Source organism: Peromyscus californicus, unplaced genomic scaffold, assembly GCF_007827085.1.
Source record: "Peromyscus californicus insignis strain IS unplaced genomic scaffold, ASM782708v3 Scaffold_6__1_contigs__length_162567912, whole genome shotgun sequence".
NCBI lineage: Eukaryota > Metazoa > Chordata > Mammalia > Rodentia > Cricetidae > Peromyscus > Peromyscus californicus.
In genome coordinates this window covers 142,604,207-142,626,688 of record NW_026294584.1, presented here as the reverse complement: position 1 = coordinate 142,626,688, position 22,482 = coordinate 142,604,207, and the positions used below count along the sequence as shown (strand labels likewise).

The 22,482-nt window shown below is 42.5% G+C and overlaps 1 protein-coding gene across 1 annotated transcript in view; it reads left to right on the top strand.

Annotated features, from left to right (window-relative positions):
* The window catches only part of LOC128099421 (ovostatin homolog), a 48,029-nt gene extending 36,035 nt beyond the window's left edge, over positions 1–11,994 (top strand). The window contains exons 25-35 of the mRNA XM_052721330.1: positions 407–488; positions 1,100–1,262; positions 3,835–3,909; positions 5,175–5,346; positions 5,873–6,084; positions 7,308–7,517; positions 8,531–8,655; positions 9,266–9,356; positions 9,859–9,927; positions 11,192–11,291; positions 11,942–11,994. Of these exons, the coding sequence (XP_052577290.1) occupies positions 407–488; positions 1,100–1,262; positions 3,835–3,909; positions 5,175–5,346; positions 5,873–6,084; positions 7,308–7,517; positions 8,531–8,655; positions 9,266–9,356; positions 9,859–9,927; positions 11,192–11,291; positions 11,942–11,994 (1,352 nt within the window). The remainder of the gene's footprint in view (positions 1–406; positions 489–1,099; positions 1,263–3,834; positions 3,910–5,174; positions 5,347–5,872; positions 6,085–7,307; positions 7,518–8,530; positions 8,656–9,265; positions 9,357–9,858; positions 9,928–11,191; positions 11,292–11,941) is intronic.
* The last annotated feature ends 10,488 nt before the right edge of the window (positions 11,995–22,482 follow it).

Below are 22,482 nucleotides of genomic sequence, written 5' to 3'. Positions count from 1 at the left end.
TGAATAGCAGCTGAAAATGATTCATTTGTCAGCTCCTAGACCTGCTTGCTCGGCTGTGCTCCAATGCAGGGAGGTGATTGGATCTGAATGTTCAAAGACAGTATACAAGCAACATAAAAATGTGATATTGAGGACAGGTCCAGGAGGAAATGCAATTTGGGTTTTCTCCTTAGGAAGGTAAAACTGAGTGAAGTAAAATAACCTTAAGGGAAAGGTACTGATCGGTGAGCACAGCTTTTAAATAAGGCATTCTCTGTCTACACAGAGGTAGACAACCTGAAGTTTCAGGAACCGAAGTTGAAGTGATCACAATAGCACATCCCAGGGCTTACATTCACCCAGTCTATGCCGTTCGTTTTCTTCTCTCTCAGGCTAAAAATCAGCTGCCTCCTGTGTTGTGTTTTAGGTTACCAGAAGCACTTGTCTTTCAAAAACTATGATGGTTCATACAGCATGTTCTGCCAGAGCAATCAGAAAGGAAGCACATGGTGAGAGATAAAAACTTCGTTTTCAATAGTATAGGGTTTTTTCTAAGCATGTCTTGCAAGAAGGTGAGAGCAGCTAGTGCTCAGTGGGGCATCTCCAGCCAAGTGAGTTTCAAAGTGGATTTACAGAGACTAAAACAAACCCAAAAATGTATTGTTTGCAACAATATCCCCATAGTCTCATGCAACTTGCTTGGCTGTGTGATCATTTAGTGATGGCTCTCTGTGATGTCACAGCTCATCAGCTCCATGGCAAGTGTCACATCTTACTCTGTGCCTCTCAGTCTCATTTAGATGCCAGGAAAGGAAGCTAGAAGGCCCCATAGCATCGGGTTATAGATCATACCAGTCCTGTTTCTGGGTATGTGTATCAAATGGACTATACAGCCAGAACTTTGGGTGGCAAAAATCCACCTGCTCTAATTTCTACAGATTTGCTCTCCATCGTATTTTACTGACCCCAATGAAAGGGCTACTGCCAATCAAGACTAGTAACTGTCGACATTGGACAAGTTGTATGAATGCATTACCAAAAGGGAACATCACCGATGAACCCGCTGAGCAGCCGACATCAACTTTCCCCCTAACTTCTGCTTTGATGATCCCCATTACAGGCTTAGTGCCCTTACTTTCAAGACATTTGAGAGAATGAAGGAATATATTTTCATTGAAGAGTCGGTCCCCAAACAGACCTTAATCTGGCTTTCAAGCAAACAGAGAGCAAACGGATGCTTTAGAAGGGACGATGAGGACGAGCCTGTCGACAGTGCTGGGAAGGTAAGGGACTGAGTCGTTCTTTCCGTTTCTCTGTGGCATCTGCCTCCGTTGCCTCCCTCGTCTGGACCGCTTCATCCTTGTGAATGTCGTGCCTTTTGAGTCTGCTCTAGTCACAGGTCCCCTGCATCCTCTCCATGAGCATCAGTCCTGCTTCGCGAATGTTTAACCCTACGTGAGCCTTTTGTTTGCCTTCTTCAGCCTTTAGTCTTTCCACAGAGTCAGGCTTCTGCAATCATTAAACTGGGAAGAGGAGGGAAAAAAAACAGGAATCAGCTGAGAAAGCTTCTGGGAATTTGGAGTCAGACAGGAGGGAGTCTTGAGTGTGTGAGGAATTCCTTTCTGTGCCTTAATCCTAAGGTTTAAATCCCAGTCTCAGGGTAGGAATGCAGCTAGCTCAGTTGGTAGAGTGTGTCAACACAAAAAAACACAGCTCTCACCTCAAAGAGAATGAGAGAGAATTTATTCTGAAGCCAAGCATGAGTAACCATGGTCCAGGAACACAGATTGAGGTTACTCAAACTTCCATCTTCCAACTCTGTAACAATTTGATTTAGCTTTTAAGTAACAGAACGAAGGAAGCCATAACTCAGAGAACTTTTCAAATACATCAGTGGGAACACTGACGAGGCGGTCACAGCAAAGCAGGGAAAACGCGGTGACCCCAGGACTCAGATGCTGTCTGATGACACTCTTAGCTGTTGGTTGGTGGAAGCTATGGATCTGTTAAGTCAATATATTCCAAACAGTTTTTATCTGTTAGTCACAGGATGTTAGGTCAGACACAGAGGTGCTCAAGGAATAGCTATTTAGGAGGTTAAAGAAAGCTGAACAGGGTTCTGGAACTGCTACATTCCAACCTCTCCACGACCACTGATGGTTTAATCAGTTAATGATCCCTCTAGAAAGTTCTGTGGCAGGTGTGACTTCCTTCTGAGGACTTTGTTCACAAATGCTTGCAGTGTGCATGAAGCCCTGGATTCAACCCCTCGTCCCACACAGATCCTACCAGGCACACACCAGATTTGGTGGCACATCCCTGTAATCACAGTATTTGAGAATTGGGAGAGGCAGGAGGAGCAGAAGTTCAAGGTTATCCTCAACTAACAAGTAAACTACCTGAGAGTCTGTCTCAAAAAAATAAAAGTGAAGCATGGTGGCCCACACCTTAAATACCAGCACTGAAGAGGCAGAGGCAGGTGGATCTCTGTGAGATTGAGGCCAGCCTTATCTGCTAGGGAGCTCCTGGCCAGCCAAGGCTACATAGCAAGACCCTGTATAAAAAATAACAGCACAGCAAAAACAAAAACCAACCAAACTGCAACAACAAAAACATCATAGTCATGGTTTGTTTAATGCTGGTTTTCTCCAGGGCTTTTTATGCATATCAGTGTGCAATTCATGCATTTTTAATTCTTCTCTAATTTTCACTATACTCATATATGAGTCCTAATAACCTGTACTGGCTAGTTTTATGCCAACTTGACACAAGTTAGAGTCGTTTGGGAAGAAGGAACCTCAACTGAGAAAATGTCCCCACCAGAATGGCCTGTGGGCAAGTCTGTGGTGCATTTTCTTAACTAGTGATTGATGTGGGAGAGCCCAGACCTTTGTGACTGATGCCACCTCAGGGTAGGCCGGGCAAGTTTGGGGTAATAAGCCAGTGAGCAGCATTCCTCCATGGCCTCTGCTTCAGCCTAGAGTTTCTGCCCTAACCTCTGGGACTACAGTCTGTGAGTTAAAATAAGCCCTTTCCTCCCCAAGCTGCTCTTGGTCATTGTCTTGTCTTAGAGTTTCTATTGCTGTGAAGAGACACCTTGACCACGGCAACTCTTATTAAAGGAAAATATTTCATTGGGGTGGCAGCTTACAGTTTCAGAGGTTCGGTCCATTATCATCATGGCAGGCAGTGTACAAGCAGACATGGTGCTGGAGAAAGAGCTGAGAGTTCTACATCTTCATCCACAGGCAATGGGAAGTGAACTGTCTACACTGAGCGTAGCTTGAACATAGGAGACCTCAAAGCCCACCCCCACAGTGACACACTTCCTCCAACAAGGCCATACCTACTCCAACAAAGCCACCAACCATCCCCTATGGGCTTATGGAGGCCAATTACATGCAAATTACAGCAATCATGGTGTTAATCACAGCAGTAGACCCCAGTAAGATGCTAATGTAACTGCCACTTTGGCAGGAGTTTCCATGAAGTCTTTCATCTCCTTTCTGTCCAACCGCATCAGCAAAATGTTTCTTTGCTTTCTTCAAATTAATACCAAAAGAGCCATGTGAGCTGCTCACAATTCAGGCCAAACACCAGGCCACATAATACCATATACTTACGCACAATTCACATACGTTTAAAATTCTTATGTTTTATTTAATTACTCCATTGAGTGTTAATGGAATCTCACTCAGCATGACTATGATTTATCTAACTTAAAAACTATGTGTTAGTGTTTTTGTGAATAACAATGTTTGTTCAAGCATTTTTTCCTAGTTAGTCTCAATTCAGAAACAGCTATTCTTTTGTGTTCTGCTATCCTAATACAGCTCACTGTTCCTTCATTTTCAGGGCAGTGATGAAGAGGATGTTGTGCTCACTGCATATGTCGTCGGGGCGTTCCTTGAAGTTGGATTCGATTCCAGTGTATGAATTCCCATCATCTCTGGCTTCACTTAGCTGAACGTACCTTATTTAGATAGAACCTGGATTCAGAATGACTTGAAATTCAAAGACAGGATAAGATACCAAGACAATATGTAATCCATTACCATCCTTTAAACTGATGATATTCAAAATTCTTTTGGTGTACTGATAGGATTGAGGTTTCACCCAGGTTGGATACAGTCATGAAAAAAATACTTTTTCATAAGATCTCAGGTATTTATATGTTCCCTGAACTGCAGCCATGGACTTCAGATTATGAACCTCTGCTGTGGCAGGCACGAGGGCACACACCAGTGTTCAGTGGTAACTCCAGGGTTCATAAAATCAAGGCAAAAGGATCACAATGTTTGAGGCCAGTCTAGCCTATACAGCAAGACCCAGAATCAAAAACAAAGGCAACTATCAATGAAAAAGAATGTCTGCCCTCAGTAAATCCATGGTCTAGAAGTCTGTTTTCAAGTCACAGAAGCATTTTCAATATGGTTTCAGTCCACAGACTATCCATTTACAAAATCTGTTCCTAAAAAAGACACTATGTGTTTTCAGGGTGGTTAGTGTATCTTGAAATACAAACCTCTATTTAAAGCATGAAAGTAAAACATTTTAGGTCTAAAAGAACTGTGTGTGATCTGGGGAGATCACTCAGTAAAGTACTTGCCTCACATGCGTGAGGAAGACCTGAGCTCTGTTCCTAGAATCTGTGTACAAATGCAGGTTAACGTGGTGGCACATGCCTGTAATCCTATTTCTGAGGAGACGGAGAACGGCGGGGATCCTTGGGACTCTCTAGCCGTTGTCTCAAATGAGGTAATTGGTGGTCTTCAGGTTGGCACCCAAATCCATCCTCTGACCACCGTGACACATACACAACACGGATACACACACACATCCACACACATACAATTGTATGTCTTGAGACATGAAAGAGGTTTATATTATAGGTAAAACATTGCCGATCTAATATCAAAACTCACTTTACTCCTTAAATTTTGTTTCTCCCATACTAACAATAGTCCAAATTTATTTTTCTGTTGCTTAATAAAGATAGATCATGTGAATACATGACAGTTTTGTAAGTAAAAATAGAGTATGTGAATAGATATGATAGGTTTGTTATGTAAAATGTGCTTCGGGGATATATAATATACATCGTAAACTGCATTATAAGCAGGGGTTAGCTTAAGTATTCAGCAAACTCATGAATGTTCAGGTGTCACTTACGAGCATCTCTTCCTCCCCACCAGTTTCCCGCCCTCCGCAATGGTCTCTATTGTCTGGAGGAGGCATTTTCAAATGGTGTCACCAACAGCAACAGCGACACACAAGCTATTCTGGCTCACGTGTTTGCACTGGCTGGAAAAGAGCAGCAAGTGAAATCCTTACTCCAGAGCCTGGATCAATCTGCCACAAAAATCAGTAAGTCTTATTCCATGTGGCTTGGCAGGGGAGAAACTACTGAAAAGGAAGCGTGACTCTCGCTGAGGGCTCAGATCAGAGCCCTCCCTCCGCCAAGGAGCCTCTGCTTCTCCTGCAGAGCGCGTCAGCAGCACCGTGTCTTCAAAGAGTGTCAGATATTTAATTTCTCTCTTTCTCTTTTCCACCATTTTTTTTCTCAAACTGATGAAGTAAAGGAAATTAAGCATGCTGCAGACAATAATTACTTCTGAAACCACTTATGACCCTAAGGAGACACCGTACTTATTCCCAGGATCTGTATGGAAAAATACCACAGACTGGCTAACTTTTTAAATCTCTTTAAAGATCCTATCCCAAAATCCAATCACATTCTGAGGTTAAGACTTCAGTATATGAATTTAAAATTCAGGCCACAACAAGAATCCAAAGACTAGAACCTGTCCCCTCTGAATGGGTAACTTATAGGAGCTTGTTCTAAGGACTGTGAAAATACTTTTTATAGAGACCCATTTCTCCGTTTTCTCAGATAATATGATACATTGGGAGAAAGAAGAGAAACACGAAACAGAAGGCTCTCCATCGTTCATTCCTTCGGCACTTTCTGGTGAGACAGAGAAGACGTGCTATGTGCTGTTGGCTGTCGTTTCTCAGGTCGCTCAGGACCTTGATTATGCTAGTAAGATTGTTCAGTGGCTCGCCCAGCAGATGAACTCCCACGGAGGCTTTTCTGCCATACAGGTGATTAGCCTGATACGAGGTGAATGTGTTTAATGCGGAAGATGCCACTCTAGATGACAACAATAACAGTCATGCAAACATAGATTCCGGAATGAAGAACTTTTGATATTCTCTGTAAAGATTTATTTATTTTGCTTTATGTGTATGAATGTTTCCTATGCACGTGTGTGCACCACATACATGCCTGCTAGATTACCTTGATCTGGAGTTGGTTGTGAGCCACCATGTGGGTTCTGGGAATCAAACCTAGGTCCTCTGCAAGAGCAACAGTGCTCTTAACCTCTGAGCTCTGGATGAGGACTCAGAGGCCTCCAGTCTGAGGAAACAAGACCAGCTGAGGATCTGGCGAGGTGAGGTAGCTGTGACTTGTTCTGTCTCTCTGACCTTCCAGTGTTCACCCCAATACCTGGCTCAGGTTTGATTTTATTAATAAGAACTTTTAAGATTCCTGCTACACTGAGCCATCTCTCCAGCCTCCACACTTGATATTCTGAATCCTGTTTTATTTAGTCATGGGCTCGTCATTGTGTTTCAGACACTCTTTCAAGGAGATTCTATTTTAGATGATGCATGAGACCCTCCCTTTAAGGAATTCAGGCTGTCTGTCTCTCCACTGCACAGTGGAATGTTAGTCTAGAAGAGATTTCCTGTGTAAGAACAGAGTCTTGGTACAGTTGATATCTGATGGTGCAATGGTTAAACCACATGTCAGTTAGGAATAAAGATCTCTCCTTGCTTCTGTGGTCCCCACATCAGAAAAAAGAAAAAAGAGGGCACAGGAAACAAGAAAATGAGTGGCCATGAAGCAGTGGATGATTCCTTCCCTAACAGGAAGAATTGAACGTCAGGGGAGTTGCAGGTTCATTGCATGAGTTTCCCTTCTCCCCTTTAAGGCTGAGTCCCCATGAGATGGCAGGCTGAGGAATTTCCAAAGACCTCTTCTGACTTTGGTCCCTCTTTAAGTCATCACATTGTACCACACCTTCACTTTCTGACTACACGTGACATGATTTTCAGCAGTGGGGATGGTTATATATCTTTAGAAAACTAAAATCAAATTGTTTTGCTAAAGAAAATGAATTGGCAGCGACTCACACATGTAAACATTCTCTATTGTTCGGGGCATCGTTTCTTGTCCTATTTCCAGCTTCAGGAATGTTTGTAGGAACTGGCTGGAAGTCCATGGTCAACCATGACTGACCTTGCACCACTGTTCCATGCAGGACACCACGGTGTGCCTTCTCGCCCTAACCAGATACATGAAGTTAACTGGCTCTAACTCACAAAACACCGTCACCGTGAACACTGAAGAATCTGAGGAGGTTTTCACTGTCGACAATGATAACCGCCTTGTGGTACAGCGCTCAAAATTATCCAAAGGGCACGGACAGTACACGGTGGCTGTAGAAGGAGAAGGCTGTGCGTTTATCCAGGTAATGGAAGCCCTCCTCAGAGGGAGAACTGAGCTTGCCTGTAAGAATTCAGATCCCTGTTCAGTTACATGTGAAGTGTTTTGTCATTTTGACTCTTCCTGTAATTATCTCTACTTCCCTCACGTTTTTATAATCAATAGCAGAAAATACAAGCTATGTTATATAGAAGTTATTCACATTTTTATTCATTTTAAAGTTAAGACACAGAGGGACTAGAGGATGATTCAGTGATTAAGAGTACTGGCTACTCTTGTAGAGGACACTGAGTTTGATTCTCAGCGTCTACGGTTACAACTCCAGTTCCAAGAGATCTGATGCCCTCTGCTGGCCTCCTTGGGCACTGCACACAAGTGGTGCATGGATGCAGGCAAAACACCCGTACACATGAAATAAAATAAATAAGTCTTTAAAAAATAATAAAGTTGCCATGCAGAGTAACAGGTTTCATGATAGCACTTTCATGCATGTTTTGTTCTTATTTGTCTTTCTTCTCTTTTATGTCATATGTACTCCATTATCCCCTCCCAAACAAGAGCTCTTCTCTCCATTTCATGATCCTCTTTCTAGTCTCCTCTCTCCCTCCGTCTTTCTCTCTCCATACACATGTACACTCACATAAGCACAGATATACAAATTAAACCATTTCATGATCCTCTTTCTAGTTTTTTTTCTCTCTCTCCCCCTCCCACTCTCCCTCCCTCTCTCTCACCATACACATATACATTCACATAAGCACAGATATGCAAATTAAACATTTTTGTGAATTAAATTCATTCTTAGACAGTTTTGCATAAGCACAGCTAGCTAACAGAAGTTTCTTAGGGAATACTGCTGGTAGGAAGTATCCCATCCTCATCAAATTACATCATCATGCTGTGTCTCATGAAAATTACATTTAGTTTATCCTGGTCCCCTGATGATAGCGATGTAAAGTACATTAGTAATGGAGTTAGATATTCAACAGGTCCTTCGGTTCTTACTACAGATTCTTTGTAAAATGTTATCCTTTCCAGGCCACCCTCAGGTACAATGTGCCACTTCCTAAGAAGGCATCAGGATTTTCCCTTTCCTTAAAAATGGGGGAAAGCAACTCTTCAGATGTAATCCAGACTAAGTTTGACCTCACAGTGACCCTCGAGTAAGTATAATATCTTGATATCCACTTCTAGGTTAGAGAGTTACATCAAAGAATTATTTCAAGTAGGACTGAAGAAAAGCAAGTTTGAATGATGGTGACTATGGTGAGTCACGTGTTGACAGGTGATATTCTACACCACAGTTACTTCACTCCTGGTTCAGTAGCAGATCTTCAACAAGATCCATCTATGCATATGTGGTTCACACTCCTCAGCTACAACCTGGGAGCTGTTGCCTTGCTGACAGATCAACAGTGTGGAAGATCTCCTCCAGTGTTGGGCAAATCTAAAGCTGACAGGAACCTACATAACATAAACACGGAAATTTTGTCTGTAAATTTCGACTTTGCGAGATTGAGGAAACTTTACATCCACAGACTTCATCATCTGTACCAGCTAATGTCAGATCATACACTTGTCATCTCGTCCACTGTGATGCAGCTGTGATTATTCTTTGACATTGGAGAATGAAGTTTTCCAGCTCCTTCCCTTCCAGCCTTTGCCAGCTCTCCAGACACCATGCTTATTGATGTATCTGTTCGCCTGCCACCCTCACTGAGAGAGCTCATGTTTCTAAATCCATGTAGAAATGCGTTTGCTTTTTCGTTCCAGGTATACGGGAACTCATGAAAGCTCCGATATGGTCCTTGTGGATGTGAAGATGCTCTCTGGGTTTACTCCTGTCCTATCATCCATCCAAGAGGTAAATAAGAGTGGCCCTGTTCACTAGCACAGAGAAAATGGGAATACATAAGAAAAAAAAATCAAACTAAATAATGGAATCCTTCATCCAAGCATATGTCTTCAGATTTCACATGTGTCTTTTGTCTGTACTGGAAGAGGAGAAACTATATTCTCCTCCCCCCCACCCCCGAGACAGGGTTTCACTGTGTAGCTTTGTACCTTTCCTGGAACTTGCTTTGTAGACCAGGCTGGTCTCAAACTCACAGAGATCCACCTGGCTCTGACTCCCGAGTGCTGAGATTAAAGGCGTGCAAACTATATTCTTATTCTGCAGTAATGTACAGTCATTATGCCCATGGTTCATCATGTATTTCCTTACCCAGTTCCCTCATATACTCACAGAAACACTGAGGTACCAAGGGACGTTTCCCTAAATAGAAGGCGCAGTGTTCATTTCTGGAGGGGGACTCTCAGATATTCTAATGCCTGATCCTTATCCCTTCCTGTCAATCTCTTCCAAGCTTAAACACAACGGCCAAGTAACGAAGACAGACATAAAGAAAGGCCACGTTCTTCTCTACTTAAAAGATGTAAGTTCAGCAGCAATAGTTTTTTCTTTCATGCTTTGTCTCTGAGTTTTATTTCATTGTCTTCTGAAGGATGTTTGAAAACTTCTATTTATCATAGCTGTGTGTGAAAGAGCGTATTGTTTTAATGAGATGTTGAGTATAGTCAGTGTTCTGTCTCACTAATCATGTCCTTTGTATTAACCAGTTATTTCATGTAAGCATGGTTGCCTGACGAGATAGTTCTCATATTTAGAGGCATCTTCATTCCTTACAGAATGTAATGGAGTCATTTACAAAGACAAATAATTAATTCTTCTACAACTTGAACTCCAATGAAGGATAACATGATTTTTTTATTGTTTAAACTGTGTATATTTAAAATGTATACTGTGACATTTTGATATACATATGCATTTCAGATTAATTATTATAAACAAGCAAACAACCCTCTCTTCATATAATTACCTTTTTAGTATAATACTCTACAATTTATTCTTACTGAGTTCCATACACATATACATCATATTTTAATCATAGTCACTCTTTATTCCCCACACCACCTCCCAGGAACCTTACACACACACACTCCCTCCAAACTTCATGTCCTTTTTTTTAATAACCCATGGGTCTAATTAGTGCTACTCATATGCACATGGGTATGGAACATGCACATTGTAGCATGGTCAACCTACCAGAGACCACACCCCTAAAAAAACTGACTCTCCCTGACCTAGCAGACTTCCTTTGTCAATAGTGAAAGCTGTTCTTCTTCTAACATGCCAAATAATTTCCTATTGTATGCATACTGCAGTTTCTATATCCACCAATCTGTTGATAAACAGACACGGGTTATTTCAGGTTATTTCTATACCTTGGCAATTGTGACCAATGTTGAAGTGAGCATGGCAGTGCCTTTTCAAGATAATAATCTAATTTATCTTGGATGCATCCTCACAAATAGGCTTTCTGAGTCATATAGTAATTCTATTTTTATTTTGGGGGTTGAGGAACTCCAAACCGTGATGTGAATTTTAGAGCCTTCCTTTTTATGCACACATCATTCCTACTCACACAAGCCGACAATTCTCTAATGTGTTCACCTAGGCAGTGTGACTCAAGTGTTTACATGATTTAATGTCAGCTGACTCGCTATTTTGCTATTCTATAAGATAGTGGTGGGCTTTCTGGTTTTAATTAGGTAGGTCATGAGCTTGTGGAGTAAGTTTCTCGGTGACTTTGTTTTTTCAGACCTACTAGGACTTGCTTATCATTCATGTCTTTTTAGGTTCCCAGGGCACCAACCAGTGTCACCTTCTCTGTCGAGCAAACCAACATTGTGTCCAACATCCAGCCAGCCCCAGTCACGGTCCAAAGTTATAAGAAAGGTAAGCAACCACGTCACAGCTGTCGGACATGTCTGTAGCTCACACTCTGAGCCACTGCATTCCCCCAAATCATCACTGTCTGTCTTCAAAAAGTGAACAAGTGATGGTTTTCTGTTGTGTAACATTTTTTTAATTCCGTGAAGTGGATTCTGACTGTGCCAGTTCCCAAAGTATCCTAACACTTGGCGTCTCTTTGATGAATTGTGAAGACTCACCCTTCACTTGAAATACAAACAATGCTAACCTTCTAAACCTTTCTCTGTTGTCATTACTGGATCAAAGATTGACTATTGCATGCGGCTTCTCTGGTTTTGACTTAAGAATGGAAGTGAAAACCTTAACAGAAAAAATATATTGGATTGTGTTTCAAAACACTTAGTGTGTTGTGGAGACCGTGACACATCCCCTGGAAGGCCAGCTCGGAAAAATCTGTCAAGGCGTAGATAACACACTCTGTCCTTGCTGACTTAATGGATTCCATCACAGAACTTACCTTAGGAGAATATTTAAGGATTGACAAATGCATGAGGGATTACTTCTCTTGAAAACGTATTGGAAAGATACAATTTAACGTATTTGTATGGCCTGCCACAGTCTAGTTACACACAGTTGGAGACTTGATAAAGACAGATACTCTTCTTATTTTTCAGATGAATATGCCCTTGATTCTTACAGCATCGATAACATTTCGGATTCCCAATAAGACAAAGCAGAGCATAGAGAAAAGTAAGGATATTGTGTTGAAGCCTTCACAGCGATGCATATGCTTCTTAAAAATCTCTCATTTTTATGAATAATTTGACAGGTCATAAATATATATGTACACATGCTTATATATCAGCATGTATGTTATATTTATAGATTCATATATATGTATGTATGTATGTACATATAGAGACATATACATTTGTGTATTCATTGTTAAAACTGTCTTATTTCCAGGTAGGAAACTATTTCTTTGAATAAACTATTCTCCTGGTCACCATCCTGAAAGAGAGCCATGACCAAGCACCTCACATCCTGAAGAGTCTTCAATCACAGTGACTTCCTGACAGCTTCAGTTCCTTTTTTCCCATTAAATGACATCATTTCAAGTCTGGGGCCATTGTTTTCTGTTCTTCCTACTTTTCATTATGGAAATCTCAGGGCTTTGTGAGTGCCACTGAATAATCTGCTTTATTTTTTTTTTCAACTTTAAACTCAAGTTTGGGCACCTCAACTATACAGAAATAGACTCCTCCAAAACCCAAAGAGGGAGAGGACTAGGTAGAAGTGAAGGTGGGGAGATTCGGTTAAAGTTAAAAAGGACTCTGTCAGCTCGACACAGAAACACACACGATAAAGCGTTCTCCGGGAATGATCAGAAATCGGGGCAGGTGGGAAGCAGAGAAGAATCCCGAATTAAGTGATTTATTGAGTACAGGATTGAGAGGCTAACTGCAGGGCATTTTGTCGTTTTAAAAACTGTTTACGGCTTCAAGCGTGACACTTGTACCAGGAAAGCGATACTGTATGTCTACTCTTGGTCTGACTCAGTGTTCCTGCTGTGGTAATAGATTTCAGGTGAGGACAAGAAGGTGGGAAGAAGCTGGAGAAAATGCTAGAAACGAAAAGTTTGTGTATCAACTTTAACATGGGCTTCTGGAATCACTAAGATTCTTCACAGACGAGAGTAAGCTACCAAGTTCTGCAGTTGTGCAGTTAAAGATTTGGAACCAAGATCTCCTAGAGCAGAAGTCCTCAACCTTCCCGATGCTGCGACACTTTAACACAGCTCCTCATGCTGTGGTGACCCCCAACCATAAAATTATTTTTGTTGCTACTTTATAATATGTTTGCTGGTGTTATCAATCGTAATGTAAATATCTGTGTTTTCTTATTTTTTTAAAGATTCCCTTTTTGTTTTCCTGTTGTTTTTCAAGACAGGGTTTCTCTGTATAGCCTTGGCTGTCCTGGAACTCACTCTGTAGACCAGGCTGGTCTCAAACTCAGAGATCCATCTGCCTCTGCCTCCCAAGTGCTGTGACTAAATGTGTGCACCACCATGTCCGGCTAATATCTGTGTTTTCTGATAGGTTTGGGCCATCCCTGTGAAAGGGTGGCTTGACACCCTCCAGGGGACCATGACCCACGGGTTGAGAACAACTGTCCTAGACTACCAGGATACAACAAAATTTGAAAATATAAAGTATTTAGGTGGTTAGCTGTGCTTCCTCGTTTAGTTCCTCTGCTCAGGGTATCATGATCACAGTACATTTAACCTACACACATTTAACCATGTGCCCGTTGACTGGCATCACAGTGAGCACTTGCCCCCAACTGTGTAAGAGATTAAGCTTATTCCACTTAGTTAAGATTCGGTTCTTCTATTTTATCAAACACAGCAAGTCTAGTATGTAAGCAGGCCATCAGCACTCATAAAAATATCAAAACAAATAAACACAGTCTGCCTGAATACTCAAAGATTCCACTCAAGGAAAATATACCTCTTATAGCATAACATTTCCAAGAAAATTTAGGCATTTTGCTTTTTGTTGTTTTGATATGTTTATGGGAAACATCTTTTTTTTCCTAAACGAAGGTCAGTTCTCAGTGTATTTGTGTATTCAGTAGTTACATCGGACATCCAATAGAGTGGTTTCTCAAATTAGAGGCATGGAAGAAGGGCCTGGTGATGACAATAGACAGTTGGCCAATTGTTGATCCGCCTCCTGAAGGCTGATGGAGGGCTCTTTGCTTCTGTTGACCATGTCATGCTGACCTAGTTACAGAGTCCTAGTCTTGAGTGTTGACAGTGGATGAACACTCCCTTGATGTAACATGAATTGCTAAAAGGTCTTATTAATAAAAAAAAAAACCAGAGCCAGATATTGGGGTTAAAACCTGAGAGATCAGAGGAATAGGAAAAGCCATGCCAACCTCACCTTACCAGCCCTCAGTCTCCAAAGAGACCTACTTCCTGTACACCCATGCCTATATGCCTTTCTATTCTGCCATCTCATTTCCTCTCTCTGCTCAGCTACATCACTTCCTCTTTCTGCCCAGCTCTGTCACCTTGATGTGTGACTGTCAATGAAAGCATAGGAACAGCCACCCCTGTAGTCTTACCTTCTGATGGGAAAGATAAACAGTATGTTTATAATGTAATCAAACAATGCACACAGACATAATGGATAAACATAATAGAGATATGAGAAAGTGATAAATGTTGTGGGAGATGTAAAGTCAGAGGATCCAGAACAGGGAGCTGGGGACAGGAAAGACTAGAATTTAGGGATAAACATTTGAGATGCGACTTTAGGGATAATCTCATGCAGCAACGACATTCAAGCAAGGGCCTGGAGTAGGAAAGGGACCTCAAGACCTAGATATCTCAGGAAAGATTATTCCTGGTTATAAGATTCCAGGAAAAGAAACAGACTCACAAGGTAGAGATGTGCTCTGTGGCCAAGGAAGAGCAACTAAGTGTGAACAGAGCAACAGAAGAAATCAAGGATGGGCACCAGATGCCAGACCACTTAGGGGACTGAGGGTCATCGCTAAGACTCTAGCTTTCTCTCTGTAAAAAGCTGTAACTCATTGCAGGGTTTTAGAGAGAAGAGGTACCTGACTGGTTGGTCTAATATGATCACCTCACCACAGTTATTGAGGACAACCTGTAGAATCACAACAATTTGGAGGGAATATTACTTACACATTGTGTGTGTAGTGTGTAGTGTGTGTGTGTGTGTGTGTGTGTGTGTGTGTGAATGTATTCAATAGATACATATATACATCTATATGTATATATATGAACACATCTAAAGAGTATGAAAGACATGTGCAATGGAAACTTTAAGGCTGTATTACACGGTATTTTCCTTCTCCAAATTGAAACAGTCCTTCCAGTATAGAAAGGAAGGCTCATGAGCCTCGGAAGGGAAACAAAAGTTCACATCTCCAAGAAAGCAAAAACTTAAAAGATTTTTGAGGCCCCTACCCAGCAGTGCAAAATGAATAAAAAAATTTCTGGGGCGTGGAAACTCCACCAGCTGTGGAAAGAAAAGATTGTGGTGGTATTTTGTGAATGCTCTAATAAATAGAGCTTGCCTGAAGATCAGAGGGCAAAGCTAGCCACTAGTTAGGCATAGAGGCCAGGCTGTGGTGGCACACACCTTTAATCCCAGCACTTGAGAGGAAGAGGCAGAAATATGAGGAGTTCAAGGCCACTCTGAACTACACAAGATTGATCCAGTCTAAAAGAGAAACAGAGCCAGGCAGTGGTGGCTCACACCTTTAATCCTAGCACTAAGGATCCCATACCTTTGCTCCCAGTTCTAGGAAGGCACACATGCCTTTAATCCCATCACTAAGGAGGTTGAGACAGGAAGTGATGAGGCTGAGTGGAGAAAAGGAATGTAAGCAGGGAGGAGACAGGAGCTCAGTCTCTTTTTGGCTGAGGACTTGGTGAGGTGAGAGGTGGCTGTGGCTTGTTCCTTTGTCTCTCTGATCTTTCAGCATTTACCCTGATATCAGGCCCTGGGTTTTTATTAGGACTGATTAAGATTTGTGCTACAAAAGATGTTAAGCCCTGTGCCTGCGGGTGTGTAAAGAGCTCCAGGGATACAGTTTTTAGGAGCTGTCACCATGAGGGTGGCCTTTCTAGAGAGACAGCTACTTTTGAATTATCCCTCTCCCTGGAAGCAACCCCTCACCTATATTCCTGTTAGTAACCCCAATAAAAAACTCATTTGTGGTGATTTAAATAAGAATACCCCCCTACAGGCTCATTATAAAAAGCTTCCATCACCAGGGAGTGGAACTCTTTGATAGAATTAAAAGGATTAAGATGTATGGCCTTTGTTGAAGGAAGTGTGTCACAGGAGTGGCCCCCACCCACCTCAATCAATCTCTCCTCTCTCTCTCTCTCTCCTCTCCTCTTCTCTCTCTCTTTCTCTCTCTCTCTCTCTCTCTCTCTCTCTCTCTCTCTCTCTCTCTCTCTCTCTCTCTGCTTGTGGGTTAGGATGTAGCTGTCAACTACTTCTTCAGTGTCATATGTGCTGACACGCTCCCTGCCATGATGATAATGAACTAAACCTCTGAAACTGTAAGCAAGCCCCCAAGTTAAATGCTTTCTTTTATAAGAAATAAACTAGTGACTAATAGTTTGGAACCAGGGACTGGGGTATTGCTGTGACAGACCTGCTCCTGCTGTTTGATGGAGGAATGTGGAAGACTGTGGGACTAGTGGACTAGAAAAGTGGTTGGAAGCCTTAAGTGGGGCTTAATGGGCCTTCCTCGCAAGAGCATGGGAGACAGTGCAGAGGGTAATTTGAACTGTGCAGGCCCAGCTCAAGAGGTTTCACGGGGAAAGAATATTAATAAGTGACCTAGAGATTGTTCTTGTGATATTTTCGTGAAATATGACTGTTTTCTGCCCCTGCCCAAAAAAATCTGCCTGAGGTTAAATTGAAGAGTTTTAGATTAGTGATACGGCAAAGGAGACTTCAGGAAAACCAGATATTGACTGTGTCATGTGGTTGGTTATTAGTGATCCCTTTCATGCTGATCTATAATAATGAAAAGGAGCAAATTGGACAAAAAGAAAGACAAGCTGTACAATTTGAGAAGAAAAGGAGCACCAGGAAGTGCAATAAAGCTAAGTCCAGTGCTCAAGAAGATGAAAATTTTCAAGAAAAACCTGATTCTAAATGAAATAAAGGGAGTGGTGACCTCCAGGCAAGACCAAGCTAAGCTTCCAACTTGTGAAAGCAAACTAAAGAAAGACTTGAACAATGAAGGAAACCACTGTCTTTGGGTTACTACTGCTGTGATGAAACACCATGACCAAAGCAACTTAGGGAGGAAAGAGTTTATTTGGCTTACACTTCCACATCACTGTTTCTCATTGAAGGAAGTCAGGACAGGAACTCAAACAGGACAGGAACCTAGAGGCAGGAGCTGATGCAGAAGCAATGGAGGGGTGCTGCTTACTGGCTTGCTCATCCTGGCTTGTTCAGCCTGCTTTCTTATAGAACTCAGGATCATCAGCCCAAGGATGGCACCACCCGAAATGGACTGGGCCCTCCCCTATCAATCACTAACTAAGAAAATGCCCTGTAGCAATATCTTATGGAGGCATTTGCTCAATTGATGTTCCCTCCTTTCAGATAACTCTAGCTTCTGTCAAGTTGACATAAAACTAGTCAGCACAGCCATCACCATCAAGACCTGGTGCAAATGTAATTAAAGGAGGGGACCATGTTCCAGCCCCAGCAAGCAGCTGCACTTGGTAGTTTGGGCTACTGAGTTTGACCAAAGTGGTTTGGCTTTAGAGTCAGTGATACAAGGAAGGGATTATGGAATCTCCCTCCTCAGCTAAGGAAAGCCACTGAGGTCAGGCGTGTGTCAGGGCTATCCCAGTATGAAGCCCCAGAGAGAACATTTTGTGAAGCTGTGAAGATGAAGCCTGGATTTCGTTGAAGACTCCAAGATGTTGGAGATACCAGTGCTATATGATACCTGCCAAGAGGAGTTACACGGTGTGGAACCAGCCCAAGATCGAGAAGTGTGTTGCAGTCAACAAAGCTGAAAGGAGTTGGAGATCTGAAGAGCGCTTTGACACCAGACATGGAGATGCAGAATTTGGAGTTTGTTCTACTGGTTTTAGGTCTAGCCTTGGCCCAATGTTTCCTCACTAGGTTCTCTTTTCTCCCTTTTGGAATGGTAATATATACCCTGTGCCATTGTATGTTAGAAGTATGTGATCTGCTTTTTTATTTGATTTTACAGAGGGTTACAGTTAAGAGAATGCCATGAATCTCAGAGACTATGAACTTTGGACTTTTAAACAGTGTTGAGACTGTGATAGATGATGGGGACTTTTGAAATTGGAATGAATGTACTTTTGCATTAATTATATGGCTACAAACCTACAGGGGCCAGGGAGTAGAATATGGTAACTTGGATACGAGTGGCCCCCACAAGATCATATATTTGAATGCTTAGTCACCAGGGAGTGAAACTCTTTGATAAGATTAGAAGGATTAGGAGATGTGGCCTTGTTGGAGGAAGTGTGTCACTGGGTGTGGACTTTGAGGTATCAAAAGGCCATGGTAGGCCAAGTCTATGTCTCTGCCTACAGATCATGTTGTAGCTCTCAATTACTTCTACAGCACCCTACCTGCCATGGCTGCTGCCATGTTTCCTGCCATGATAATGGACTAACCTTCTGAAACCATAAGCAAGTCCCCAATTAAATGCTTACTTTTGTAAGAGTTACCTTGATTGTGGTGATGTCATGCCCAGATCACAGAGACCCCCAAAAGACTACCATGGAGACTGAATCCCATATGTAAAAGCAAAGAGCCTTTATTTTTCAAGCTCTGAGCTTGGTCTCTCTGTCTGACACAGAGAGCCCTGAGCTCAGGTGGGATGGGGTTTTTTCATAGTAGAGGTTGGAATGAGGAGATTTCCAGGGTTCAGGACTCTTGAACTGACATTTGTCTGGTATAAGGAATGTTTGGAATGTCAGGTATTTCCCCTTAGATGCAGGCCCCCACTGGGTGGGGTCAGTTTAAGGCTCTTCCTGGGTCCAGATGTTGCCTGCTAGAAGCTGTGTCTGGGCCTCTAAGCCTGTCATAGCAGCTGTGTGGTCAAGCTGTTTTGGGGCCCCCCACATTGTCCCTTCACAGCAATAGAAGAGTGACTAAGACATCATTGGACATTGCTGCACTCATTACTTTGGTCTATCACAGGCTCCTTTCTGGAATGAGGAGATATGTGTATGTTGTGTCTCCCCAAAAGTATGTCATACAACACAATGCAAAAAGTAATTGAAGAAAATATCAGAAGAAAGAAAGGCCTCCCATGATCACAGATCAGTAGAATCAATATTGTGAAAATGGCCGTCCCACCAAAAGCAACCTACAGATTAAATGCAATCCCCATCAAAATTCCAACACAACTCTTCACAGAAATTTTTTTAAATCTTAAATTTAATATGGAAGCACAAAAGCCCAGGATAGTCTAAACAACCCTGAACAACAAAGCTGATGAAGATTCCACCATTCTAGATTTCAAGTTATACTACAGAGCTGAAGTAATTCAGACAGCGTGGTGATAGCATAAAAATGGACATATGACTGGATGTGGTGGCTCACGCCTTTAATTCCAGCCCTCTGGAGGCAGGGGCAGGTGGATTTCTGTGAGTTCAAGGCCAGCCTGTTCTATAGAGCGAGTTCCAGGACAGCCAAAGCTATACAAAAAAAGCCTGCCTCAAAAAAAAAATGGACACATTAATCAATGGAATAAAATTGCAAACCCATGTTGTGCCCAGATTGTGACCCCCAAAGAGACCACTAAAGAAGAGCATGCCGGAATGCAAAAGCAAGGTTTAATTCTGGATATCCAAAAGCAATACAAGCCTAGGCAGGGACTTCGTCCAATACATCCAATGCAGTGGAGGCTGGAGGAAGTGCCTGCCTGTCTGCAAGCCCAGTTTTTAAAGGGAAAAATCACAAGGTTACATCATTTAGGAGTGCTAATACGGGTACAATTCTGATTGACTCACTTCTAGGGGATTTCTAGAAATCATAGCTTAATCTTACTTCTAAGGGAGTGGTTGCCCGCCACCATTTTTCATTGGCTGCCCTCAGGTGGGGGCATTTTTATGGTCAGTTACCCTGGAAACCAGAGAGAGGACATTCCATAGTCTGGCAGGCATTACCTCGTGACTACCTTGTGACTCTGTACTTTTACACTTCCTGGTTTCTGGAATCTGGACTGACTTGTTTTGGTAACTATTGGCCTATTCCTAGAAGGAGAAATCTTAGGCTGACCCGTCCCGCGGGCCAGGTTATTGGGGAGACCTGAGGAGGCACCTTCTGAAAGATCAATGGGGGCGAGAGAGAAAGGAGACCAGGCACATAAGGGAAGACAGAGTCAGTCTGAGTCACATCAAGGTCTCGTTTATTGACTGGGTATTGAGGTTTATAAGCAGGGCTTCAGGCAGGGGGGGGGGAGCAGGGGAAGCAGAGAGAGAAGAATGAAAAATTCCTGAGGAAGGGTGAGGTCGCTTTGGTCCCAGGCCCCTGCAGCTAACTGATTAGCACGTACTACAGGAAGTTGTACAGCCCAAGGTTAGGCCAGGAACTTCCTGCTTTCGTAAGGTTTGGTAAGGCAAGGAAGGTCACACAAAGTTCAAGACACAGCTGTCTGGAGTCGGTCTCCAACAGTTCCCCCCCTTTTCTCAAAAATGGACCAAGTCCATTGTGATCGGGTTGGCTAGGGTCCGAGAGAGTCCCTGTCTTAGGCTACACAGGGGGCTTCCCACGCTCGGCAGTGTGCCATGTTGAGCCAGTCTCGACGACCTCTGTATGCTGTTGTCTCCGGTGTGGGCCCTGTACTATTCCCGTCATTGGGTACCCTCTAGCAGGACCATGGGGACGCTAGGGCCTTAGGACACTGAATCTGAGTCCTTGATGGGGCTCCTGGCCGGCCTCCTCGGAATCTGGCCCAGGGACCAAAGGTAATGAGAAGAAGAAAAACAATTAAGGGGCCTAGAATGGTAGGCAGCAAGGTGGAGATCCAGGGGGACCCTTGCAGCCAATCTTCAAACCACCCATGCTGATTTTCAAACTCCCTTTTTCTTTGGGCTAGCCTTTCCCTTAATTTTTCCATCGATTCCCTGACAATACCAGTAGGGTCGGCATAAAAACAGCATTTTTTTCTTTAAGGCTGCACTTAATCCCCCCTCCTTTGAAAATAGTAAATCCAGACCTCTTATGTTTTGTAACACAACCTCAGAGAGCGAGGTTAAAGATTTCTCCAGAGCAGAAATGGATCTTTCTATGGCCTCTAGGTCAGTAGTCATAGCCATTTGTAACTGCATAAGGTGGTTGCTCTGCACGAGGGCAGTAGTTCCTGTACCAATTCCTGCAGTGATGCCCCCAATACCTAACAATAGGGCAATAGTCATAGACACAGGTTCTCGAGTGTATCTGCCTCTCTGCTCAAAGAATTCCATATCGGAGACTAATTGGACCAGAACATAAGAGTTTTCCCATTATCAATGGCAAAGTGAGCTTCCCCTTATTCAGTTTTTGCCATCTGCAAGTGTGTCATGGGTTCAGAGGTGGATATTGGAATTCTAGCATCCTCAGTTTAGTGGTACCCAGACATGAATCATCATTTAGTTAAGACATCAGTGATATAAGAGCCAACAATAATTAGCAGAAGCACAAGGGCCAAAAACCTTATGATGGCTGACAGAGTTCCTTATCCTCAAGGAACTTGGAACTTATCTCAGGTTTCCTATGACAAGAAATTCTCCTTTGATCTAACATTCCAGGGGGGGCGGGAAACAAGGGCGATGTTTTCTCTTCTGTAATTACTTCCTGCTGACATTGGGACGTTGTTGTCAAGGCCCTGGAAAGCCAGAATGTTAGTCAAAGACAAGAGGGAACGTTCTATTGACCAGCTGAAGAGATGGTATGTATATCGGCTGAATTGGTCCATATCAGCTTTCAGCAAGTTCAGGGCTCACAGTCATTTGCAGTAGGTTGTCACCAGCAAATGATGCTAGGATGTATCTGTCAGCCAAGTGGAAACCTGTTGAGATACATATAAACTAGGAACAGGATTTAAACTTACAAACTTATTTGGAACTTTTAGACCCATAGTCTTAGTAATTGTAGTATTATCAATTTGCCCTGAAATCCATAGTGTCCTTTCCATCCAGAGAGCCAAGTATAGACTGGACTGAAATTTCCTTGGCCCAATGAAAAGCATCTGTAAGTCTATATTTAGAACCTGTTTATCTTTTTTTAAAAAAGACTTATTAGCTTTAATTAATTAATCCATTGATCAATCAATTACTAAGCTGAGAAAGCTATAGCTAGTCCAGTCATCAATGTCATCAAAGATCTGAGAAGGATAAACTTTACCTGAGTGCAGACTTTTAAATCTATTTAAAAAAAAAAAAAAAACAACATAGACTATCCATAACCCAGACTGTCATCATCCCAGGCTTCTATAGTCTTCATAGTGTTGGCAGGACAGGTGTCAGGACAGCATCAGTCTTGGCTGCTGGGGAGCTTGGAGTCTCTGTTTGCTATAGTAAGCTTTTTATCAAATAATGTAAATGCCATATTTAACAGATCTTTGACAGGTTTGAGGACCATTATCTATTAAATGTATCTGAGCCAAACAA